The sequence below is a fragment of the Papaver somniferum genome, chromosome 5 (assembly GCF_003573695.1).
Source record: "Papaver somniferum cultivar HN1 chromosome 5, ASM357369v1, whole genome shotgun sequence".
NCBI classification, from domain to species: Eukaryota; Viridiplantae; Streptophyta; class Magnoliopsida; order Ranunculales; family Papaveraceae; genus Papaver; species Papaver somniferum.
Window position 1 is genome coordinate 128,661,560 of NC_039362.1, and position 11,219 is coordinate 128,672,778.

Genomic DNA, 11,219 nt, shown 5'->3' on the forward strand with positions numbered 1-11,219 from the left:
AATTTCTAAATGATCCATAATATTTTCTAAAAACTATATAAATGCCTTTAATTTAACGGATCTGGATGTCCAACGAATTTCAAGGTTGCATCCGAGCTTAATCCATACTCCGTTGGATTTTTAAAATTCCATCTACATCCAATCCATTTGTGAAGGATCCGGACACCCATCTGCAAAAATACGGGAAGTGTTTTTTTTGATAGTTGTACTGACACATCCGTGGCACCAAGGAGAGCAACAACAACTATCTTTTCCAGTTTCAGGGCTCCTCCCCTTCCAACGGGTCCACATCCATCCCTTCTTCCCACAGGCCCAGGTCAAGCTTATCAGCAATTTCTCATCATATGCAGCCCCATCAACAACAACATCAATCAACAGGCAACAGCAAATACCTTGTTTACATGTCCCACCCTCAAATATGCCGCAGATGCAGCCACCACCGTCTCATTTATCCCTCCTACCACATTTACCTCGCCCTTTGTCAGGTTCTTTGCCCATGCGCTCGATGTCTAAATCATTGTACAAGCTCTTGCAAGACCCAAATGTTCATCTGAGCCTATTTTCGATGCGAAGACAAGGGTTCATAACATTTTTCCGAAGGTTTCAGCTGGTCATCATCTTCACTGTCAGCATCACAGCTCTGGTCGATTTTGTCTTACATCGCAAGTTTGATTTGGTGAGTAAATTAAATCGTTTTTGGTATGAATCAAAAATTGGAGTGGTTTATGTTTAAAGTTGTATTTTCAGAACTTTGGGTTCGAAATTAAGAATTTCCTGTGTTATTATGCAAGAAATGCATAGATGAAGTATGAACAATGTTTGCTACTGATCCAGAAAACCCCAAATGGAGATGAAATGCATGAGAGGGAAAGTACGATTAAGTAATTTTTAGTCGAATTTAGAGTTCTTCTTCTGATTTGTTATTAGTGGAAACCGGGGAGTAGATGTTTGGTGGAATGTCTAAATGATAGTTTTGTTTGATTTCCATTTTTAAAATGACTATATGAGATTGTTTGGACTGTGCCTAAAATGGTTTGGTACTGAACTAGAGTAGAGAAAATTGTAACACTAGTATGGATAAATTGAATCATCTGCTTAGATATGTGTGCTGACAATGGTATCATTGATGCTTGGTAGTGCTAGATATTTTTTAAATAGTCTATGAAGTTGCTTTTCGGTTGGTTTACGAAGTAGATGTAGCCTTTGTCACTAGGTGGGAGTTTAAGAATTGAATCAAATTGCTGGGTTCTTAGATGAACTACGATATGCCTCAAAATGGGGTACGTAGGCAGCCGCATTCGTGGTCCAGCATGTGCGATAACAGTAAACATTCTTTCTCTTTTCTTTGGTTTTGTGTTTTAACAGCATGATTAGTTGACATTATGATCCAACAGTACATATCCGCTGAACTAAAGAAAAAACCTAGTTTATGCTTGAATACCATAACATGTAGATATTTTATCCAAATATGGATCCTGGACCAATGTAGTCAATATCGGCCGTATCGGCCGGTATATCGGGGATATTTCGGATATCGACCCAGAACGATACGATAAGAAGGATATCGGGGATACGATATTCGCCCGATAATATCGGCCGTATCGGTCGATACGAAATTTTCCTACATTTCCCGATATGAGACGGTATTGGTCGTTTTCTATAAAGTTTAAGGATAATTTTGGCGAAGAAAGTCTTCCATGTGGTAGTAGAGGTGCATGTAGCTCTCGAAGCAAGTTACTAAAGTTATTCTTTTGTATTTTTGATAAAATTGATGTTATCTATTATATCTTATCCGAAAATGTGTGGAGAAAATGTTTAATATAAAATTATAGTCTCTAAATCTAGAACCGATATTATACCGATATTTCAACGATAATATCCCCGATATAAAATCGTACCAGTGTATCGATCCCGGTCGAGATGAACCGATATCCGATATTAACTACATTGCCCTGGACTAAGTTATTTTTCTGGATGTCCCTACTATAACTGTTCCTAGATAATAAATTTCCCATACTCAATCCGAACGGGTTTAAGATCTGTCATTCAAGCCCAGTTTTTTTTCCTTTTTGTTACTCACAGAGTCGCTAAAGAACACTAACGAATCACTGTCACTCTCTCCCTCTCAAGGACTGAGGAAGAAGAAAGATGGATCAAGGTTCATCATGTGGATCAAATAGTAATTGTAAGTCATGGATTATGTACGGACTAGTTACAGGTGCTGCAATTGCAGCAGCAGCAGTTGGAGCTGCCTTTTCAATTCGAGGATCTGAGAAATTCAGGAGTCGTGTAATTGGGATTATACCTGCTCGTTATGCTTCCTCTAGATTCGAAGGGAAACCTTAAGTTCATATTCTTGGGAAACCCATGATTCAGGTATTATTACCCACACTATGTTTCTACCAATTACCGTCCCAGACTCTTAAAACTTTAAATTCCTTTGATTGTGGCATTGTGATTTGATACTGTTCTCATAAGTGAATTGGGTTTCTATTTACTTATAACTAGAAGTAATTTGGTTGTCTATATGGGGTTTGGATCCAAATGTAGTGATCTAGTTCAGATTAAATTAGGGCGAAAGAAATCAGTCTGTAACTTAATTAAGATATGTTGTTTTAGAAGTGCTGAATCATAGGTCAGTTCTTCATATCCTCCCTGTTAGAAAATGAACATAATATATTAAGTTATTAACATCATTTTTTGATAATGGGGAAGAAATTTTAAGATCCATTCGATATTCGAATCCAGCGGTGCGCATATTTGAATGTACCGAAAAATGATATTTGCTCGAGTATTTGAAAATCTGTGTCATTGCAGATTTACTTTGCTTTCCAATATTTCCTGGAATCGACACTGGAACTCTACTCAGAAATGCAGGGACACTGCCACGGTTGTTTTAGCCATGTAACTTTGATATCCGCAATTTGATTGCCTTAAAACTTAGCCAAAGAAGAAGAAACATGGTTGTTTTTTTCTTTGATACAAGGCTGGATGTAGCTATTGTTTCTCCTAAGAAGAATGTACATAACATTAACCTAACTCTTAACTCCCATCCCATGTCCCTGTATGTAATATTTTCTGCTCGGCTTACTGAAGAGCTTGTATGTTGTATCCATACCCGATACCTAAACGTGTACCAGTATCATTGTTTCACAGTCGAAAAGGAGTCCAATTTACATGACCCATAAGAATGGCAGTGTCTTGTAAGGTACAAAAGGATGTACAGATATAACTAGTTTATGAGTTTCTGCTCACTTCTATGATTTATAATATAATGGTTCTGTCATATAAAGAGGATACCCCATTTTTAATTTGGTTGCTGATGATTTTCTTCTTTTTGTTCAACAGAGAACATGGGAGAGAGCAAAACTAGCCTCGGCACTGGACCATGTTGGTACGTTTATCAATGTTCTTTTGAATTTCTATGAATTTTAATTCTGGTATTAATATGCTGATATGATTTCTTTCCGATGTCTGTATGAGTATCTTTTAAAGAGGTAGAAAGTTTTTGTTAGTGAATTTCTTGGTCTTGTGGCTAGAAAGAGAAATCTATGTCTGCTCGTTACTTGGTTAGATTGAAATTAACATCTTTTATGACTTGTACCTAACCCTATAAAGTTTCTTAATGCACTAGTTGTGGCAACGGATGATGAGAAGATTGCAGAATGCTGTCGAGGATTTGGTGCTGATGTGATAATGACATCAGAATCTTGTAGAAATGGTAGAGAAGTCTTTTTGCTACATGCTACAAGTGTTCTTCACTTGTTCTAATATCTTCAGTTGTCTTACCAACTTTTTTTTTTCCTGATATCATCGTCAATATTCAGGGTGATAAACCTCTTACTGAACCAGAGATTATAGATGGAATTGTTAAAGCTCTGCAGGTAGTGATTTGGGATCTGTTTGACCTTATGCACAGTTTTCCATGTTCCTTTATTTGATTGATTGATTGATTATTTTGGTCCATAGGGAGCTCCTGATGCTGTTTTCAGCACTGCGGTGACATCTTTGAAGCCTGAAGATTCAACCGATCCAAACAGGGTGAAATGTATTGTTGATAACAAAAAATGGGAAACAATAGATAGTGGTGTTGCTCATGTGTGGTAATTCTTATGGAGAATAACCAAATGCGGCAGTTAGTTATAGATATGTGTTTGTACCCCATTATAATGGTTACTTTTAGGCACAGAACAATATGCTTCATAGAGCAATGAATTACCGTTACTAGAGAATTAAGCATATGAATGTAATGTTTTGAATCTGCTCGTTGAACTGTAGATGCATACTAAAACAGGTCCTCCTCTTTGGCAAGCGCTTGTTTCAACACGTCAATTGTGTACAAAATCCTTACTTGGCATGTAATACACATACTTCAACAGCTTCAACTTGGTGATGAACTCCTCTCTATTTCAGCATGTCTCGAAGAAGCTGGGTTGCCTGAGTTCATATAATCTTCTCTTTCGTGGGTCACTGACATCCGTTACTGGGCTGTCGCCAGCCGGACCCGTCTGCTGAGTCCCATTTTTCTGTAGTCTCAGGTATTTGTAGTGCGTCTATAGATAATGTCATCAATATTGCTTCTGTAGCATAGTGGCAGTGCGTTCCCTTCGTAAGGGAAAGGTCGTGAGTTCAATCCTCACCAGGAGCTATTTTTTCCCACCATGATTTTTCTTTGTTTTTGTTTTTTCATTTTAGAGCTAGTTTCTAGGATTTTAGTTTCCAACATTGATGTTTTTTCCTTTGTTTTCTTTTTCTGCAAAATTGTTGGCCTGAAAATCTATTGATCAGCATTCACCTCATTTATTGTCACACCCGCAAGTGCACCTTGCAAATTTATGGCACTGATGTAACCCGGCAGCAACGTAGTTCAGTGAATCAACCTTCACCTACAATTACTTCAGCCTTATAAGTTTGCATCAACGCAAACATCACATACACAACTCTGCAACGGAAGTCTTTAGACCTTCTTTTCCTTCTTTTTTCTTCTCAAATGTTTACCATCAAGCATTCAACCATTGCCATACATTCACTTAAATGTTTACCATACATTCTTTTCCTTCTTTTTTCATTTTAGAGCTAGTTTCTAGGATTTTAGTTCCCAACATTGATGTTTTTTCCTTTGTTTTCTTTTTCAGCAAAATTGTTGGCCTGAAAATCTATTGATCAGCATTCACCTCATTTATTGTCACACCCGCAAGTGCACCTTGCAAATTTATGGCACTGATGTAACCCGGCAGCAACGTAGTTCAGTGAATCAACCTTCACCTACAATTACTTCAGCCTTATAAGTTTGCATCAACGCAAACATCACATACACAACTCTGCAACGGAAGTCTTTAGACCTTCTTTTCCTTCTTTTTTCTTCTCAAATGTTTACCATCAAGCATTCAACCATTGCCATACATTCACTAACACAGTTAGCAGAACAAGAACACTTAGAACATGACAAAATTAACCCATTTTATTGCGTCAAATGGAAGATATACAAAACTTTCCCACTTAGGGACTTACACCAACTTGTTCCTCTTGAACCAAGCCTTAACCTTCCCAAAACTCTCTCAATTTGAGTCTCACAATCTCCTATGTAAGCCTACTTAATTTCATATACCTTTGCACTATTTATACAACAGCTACAATAAACAAAAATTGTGCACAACACTTGCACACACATGGGATGGCCATCTGTTCCATAGGGTAGTTCCGTAACCACCAATAACTGTGCCAACTGGCCAGTTTTTTCTCTAACTCGAGCCAGTCTTCAACTCATGTTACCAAGCAGTTATGAACACTCCCTCATAATTATCAACTCCTTCTATAACCGTTCTCCCTTGTCTCACACCTTTGGCATGCTTATAATGCCAATAACCAACTCATAACCATCACCTGAGCCATAATGCATAATCCTTGCTGCGTATTACTGAAGTTGGCCTTCCGTCAATACTCAGCCAACATGGCCCTGTAATCTTCTTAGCCTAAACCAATGCTTGGCCAACATTGCGCTACAATCATCTTGGTCATTTTCTTAGCTCATTCTGGTTATTCATGCCTCATATGCGTCACTTAGCCAACTTGCTCGATAATAGAAATGCTTACTCTTGCATTACTAACTTGTTTGCACTGCGCAAACTTTGGCCAGCCTTGAACTAATGCATAGCCAACTCTTGGCCTATTTCACACACTTGCATCATCCTTGAATTTGGGCCAACTCAATTCCATGGATATGCCTCAATGCCAACATCGCATATTGCATTTGTCACTTTGGCCTTGTATTTCCTTCCTTAATGAAGCTTCAATGTGTCGGCCAATAGACAATGTCTATAGTGTAGCGCCATCTTTGTGCATCACTGGCCCTGCAGGGTCTCGCTATCTTAGTGCTTAATAGCTTATGCAGTGTAGTTCCATCTTGGCCATTCACTGACTAGGCCGGCTATGTTGTAACGCGCCATCTTGGCCATTCACTAGCCTGACTGGTCATATCTATCCAGTACCTGACTATTGTCGTAGCCAAATAGTGAGTTCAAACCTCACCGGGAGCTAGTTTTTTTTTCCTGATGCGCATCCTATCGTAGACGTTATTTTCTTCCAACACTGATGTTTTTTCTTCTCTTCATTGTAAAATTGATAGTCTAAAAAAATTGAGAAACATTTGCAATATCAAGTGCATGCGTGTCGATATATCCAATAACAATTCTTTGAAGGTTAGAATAACTACGTCAACCATGTAAAACACATGAACAACCATATAACAAAGTTCACATAGATTATTAGAGCATTGCTCGATCGAACTTACAAATGTTGCTATATAAAGCTTGTTATCAAATTTAGTTATCAAAACTGTATCTTGATTTCTAGTCTAGAATTACTTAAGTCTCGGTCTAGGATAGAGGTAGTTGAGAAACGAACCATTCATCATTTGTGTTGTACCGTTTGAAGGAAAAGATCAACCGAATCTTTTGGAGAACTTCATCAACAAAAGGTAAGTGAAGACTGAACCACCTATTTCTCAAGTTATATTCACCTTTTTGTCCTTGAGACGGTTGTCGCATAACTAATTAGACTAGCATGCATAGATAAGAATTTCGAGTCGAGAACTAATTATTTAGTTTACGAATTTCTCGAAATATAATGACTAAGATTAACGAACATTTTTTCATACTTGATCAAATTTCGGTGGAGAATAATTTATTGTTCGGAACCAAATCATGATTCGAGTTTATCATTCGAAAATAGCCTGGAACAGTGATATGTGTCATTGATGATATTCATGAATGTTTCGAGTTGATTTAGAGAAATATAAAACTACTATATTCGGAATACAAGACAGTGTTATCAATCTTACGAACTGAGAAAATTTTTATATGTCTGAAGCCGTATTACATGTATTTGTACACATAGCGGAGTAGCTATATATCGACTTTCATATTTGTGTGACTTGCATAATCATATGTATATCATAGGAAAATCTAATTGTTTCGTGATCCGGATAGGTATGTATATTCGTGTACAAACCATTTTGGAAATGTGGTAAGGGAACTAGTTAAAGTATCAAACGGGTATGCGAGCAAATATAGTTCTACGCTCTTGAACCAGTTTAGTACCCAAACCGGTACGCAAACTGAAACGTTCTATGAACTACGGAACCGCTAAAGGTCTTAAGTTTACAAACTATGTCGATTATGATTCAATTGCGATTAAATTATTTTTATGAATTAATTTGCATTTGATCAATTCCCTAATTAATAGCAGACTCTAAAAAGACGAGGGTACCCAAATACACCACAATCTTTAAATTATCCACCTATAAGTCCTCTTACCGAAAGTGATTGTCTATGGACAAAGTCGAGACAATACGACAAATCGGTATTCACAATTTGTGTGATCGTCTATGGATACGAGATCGAGATAATACAACAATCAAAGTGTGATTACTTGATAATAGGTTCGGACTTAACCAAACTCTATAGGATCACTATCAAGTAGTACAGAATTAACGTTTGTGTAATTTACTTTAAATTATAATAACAACAATTATAATTGCGTAAAATAAAAGTAAATGACACAGCAAGATTTTGTTAACGAGGAAACCGCAAATGCAGAAAAACATCGGGACCTAGTCCATAATTGAATACTCTCAGAATTAAGCCGATATACAAAATATAACAAACTTCGTATAGTTGAGACCAAGCAACTAAATCTATAGCTCACTTAGTTTCTTCAGTATCCCTGCGCTTCCGACATTCAATAAGTGCACGCACTGGAACAATTCCTTTGGATTGTATTCCAAATAGTAAAAGAACAACAAATTTGTTTGGTAACAACTCTCTTGATTCTTTTAGATGAAGATATCTCAAGTCATATGCAAAGGCTCTTCCGTTTAACCAATAAACTCCTTTGTCTGGTTAGATCAATCTATCCAACAACTACCGAAGTAGCAGAGTTTAGATTTGCGATCAATCCATATAGAATCAAACAAGAAACTATAAGGTCATGTCGATCTTACACAACTAACCAATCGAATAAATCTGATTCTAGTTGGATCCTAACCGCTCAAGGCTTTTGCACACCCAAAGATATAGAAACCAAATCAGAAATCTTCTTTGTCTTCAAATCTTCTTTAATATTCAATAAAAACCTGCACAACACCACTTGAATCTCTTGTGATCAATCACGCACAGAACGGAGTATGTTAACAATGGATTATCACAAGACGTCTTTAGATCTACAAACAATTCTAAAGATCCCGTCGACACTTCGAATAGTTTGAGTGAATCTTATATCAGAAGAGAAGATTCTCAAGAATAAACAAACTAGATGCAATCAAAGTTCAACAAGCGTTAGTCAATTAAATCAATCGAAAACTAAAATAAACTGCAATTATCTAGTTTCCCACCAACGGTACTCGTAGAGCTTCTTGATCCCACAGAAGTATTTAAACGATCGGTCGTAAGAGATTTCGCCTAATTAGGGTACATTCCTCTCCGGATAGACGTCTCCACCAGAAACAACAAAAAAATGAAGTTTGCCTGGCTCTTATGATAGTTTGCTCGAAATGCAAACTTGGGTATTTATAGACCAAGGGTGTTTGGACACCAAGGAATTTCCAAAACCGAATATTCTCAAGATATGCAATAAATTCCCAAATCGGTTTTCATAGTTCCTGAAAATGCTTTGTCCAATATTTCCGAAATCTCTCATAGAAAATCTCCAATTAGTAAATGCACATTACCAATTTTTATTTTCTAGAGATATGCATTCAATTGCTGGTAATTAAAGCATATAAAACTAACAACCTTAGTTAAAAGATTCTTATTCGGTCCGGGATCTCCTTGAGTTATTAAGGAATATCTTTGAACAATAAAAGATAAGAGTTACTGATCATGTTCAAAGTATGTCGATATATTTTTCTTTGTAAATCCTCTTTCATATTTATAATCTTGGAATCGATTATACCACACTTCCAAACAAGTTTAGAATTGGCTCATATGTATTCCAAGACAACTATGTGATTGATCAAATATCAAATCACTAATCATGGGTTTACGGTTTTACCAAACACAAGGATCAGTTCTACCTCAATATGGTTACTGGGACCGGTTACATCAGTTACCAGGATCAGTTATGTCAATTACCAGGACCGGTTACCATATACTCATGGTATTACTTGTGATCGGTTATACAAGTCATTAGGATTGGTTATACCAATTACTGGGACCGGTTACGCCAATTAAAAGGATCAATTACACAACTCTTTTGTGAACGGTCACACCAGTTACTAGGATCGGTCACACCAATTACAAATATCGATCATACCATCTCAGGTGATTACTTAGGATCGGTTACACTAATAAAAGTCTTACCAAATCATAAGTCAGGCACTGTGACTAGTTATACCAAGATACATAACAAGTTATGATCAGTTTTACTAACTCACATATATTGTAATCCAAAGATATGCAATGAATAACAATACCAATAAGCCTAGTGATTTCCCTTTCGATTCACAAAAAAGTTCATGAATGTACTTCCTTGAAACAAATATAAACATTGTTTCCTAGGACGAAACCTTCACCATTACCCATACACATAATCACAATAGCATTCATACGATTATGTCGATGTCTTATATACGAAGTTTAAAAGATAAGTGTTATATTTCGTATCCTAATTCCTTAACACTATTATCATGAGATCATGTCTCACTACTAGAGTATAATCATTCACAACTTCACAGTTATGTTTTCAATATAGCACGAATTGAAAGATACGTTAGGAATGAAACTTCAAGTCAAAATATTACTAACCTCAAGAGGAAGGATGGTGTTGTCATTGTAGCTTGTTACTTCTTCACATTATTCAAGTCTTCGAGTAATACTTGTATGTCTCATAATCCTAGACTTTCTAGTCTAACCTATACGAAGTTGTCTCTCGTACATAATCAAGTGACTCTTTAGATGAGTTTTGATTCACTAAAATATGACAACCAAACTTGACATACCAACACTTGGTGGGTTCAACCGAGCTATGCTCTAACAGACTCATTTGATCACATAATTGTGACTCAAAATTAATGTCTTAGTGAACATATAAATGAGTGTTAAGCTCTTTAAGTTCAAATCGGCTAGTTTCGCTAACCATGTTGGACATAGTCTTTAAACAAGGTATGGTTACGGTTAACCTAACCAGAGTGCATATCTTGTATATGTGAATAAGATTCAAATCTTTTATCTAACGGTGGATATTGTTTGCTTGGTTCCAAATCTATCTTAGCTTAAACCTAAAGCAACCTAGGCTTTGATGTCTATATACGGGTGAAAAAGCGGGGGTCTAACAACCACACCAAATATTTCGTTTAGGCAATATGTTTGGACTAACTCCAATATATTTCCAAGAGAATCAACTAGACAGTTAAACTCAATCAAGGAAAATACATCCAAGAGTTATATCTCTATTTCTCAAATCAATCTGCAATCGAACAGATAGGAATCTGTGAGCCTGATCAATAAGAGAAATAACTTGGATGCTACCAAAGACCAATATCCAAGTGTCAACCAATTTATATCAACAACCAAAGGTTGGATTATCTAATTGATTGAACTATGCACAACCTCTGATATTTCAATTATATAAAAATATAATGCGGAAAAGAAATAACACAGACACCAGAAATTTTGTTAACGAGTGTTAGAGCATTGCTCGGTCGAACTCGCATGCGTTGCTAT

General features: G+C 36.6%; 1 protein-coding gene and 1 non-coding gene across 3 annotated transcripts; both read left to right on the top strand.

Annotated features, from left to right (window-relative positions):
- Positions 1–398: 398 nt before the first annotated feature.
- LOC113277796 lies at positions 399–4,257 on the top strand. 2 transcript variants are annotated; one of them, XM_026526793.1, is made up of 5 exons: positions 399–676; positions 3,349–3,394; positions 3,635–3,721; positions 3,828–3,884; positions 3,970–4,257. In XM_026526793.1, exons 1-4 carry the CDS (start codon positions 419–421, stop codon positions 3,830–3,832), a joined length of 396 nt encoding a protein of 131 aa, XP_026382578.1. In that variant the 5' UTR covers positions 399–418; the 3' UTR covers positions 3,833–3,884; positions 3,970–4,257. The 2 variants fall into 2 exon arrangements, with proteins under 2 accessions (XP_026382578.1, XP_026382577.1); XM_026526792.1 differs by having other exon boundaries at positions 3,635–3,884.
- A 319-nt stretch (positions 4,258–4,576) lies between these two features.
- Positions 4,577–4,648, top strand: TRNAT-CGU. The gene has a single exon. It is a non-coding gene; the product is annotated as a tRNA-Thr (tRNA).
- Positions 4,649–11,219: the final 6,571 nt, after the last annotated feature.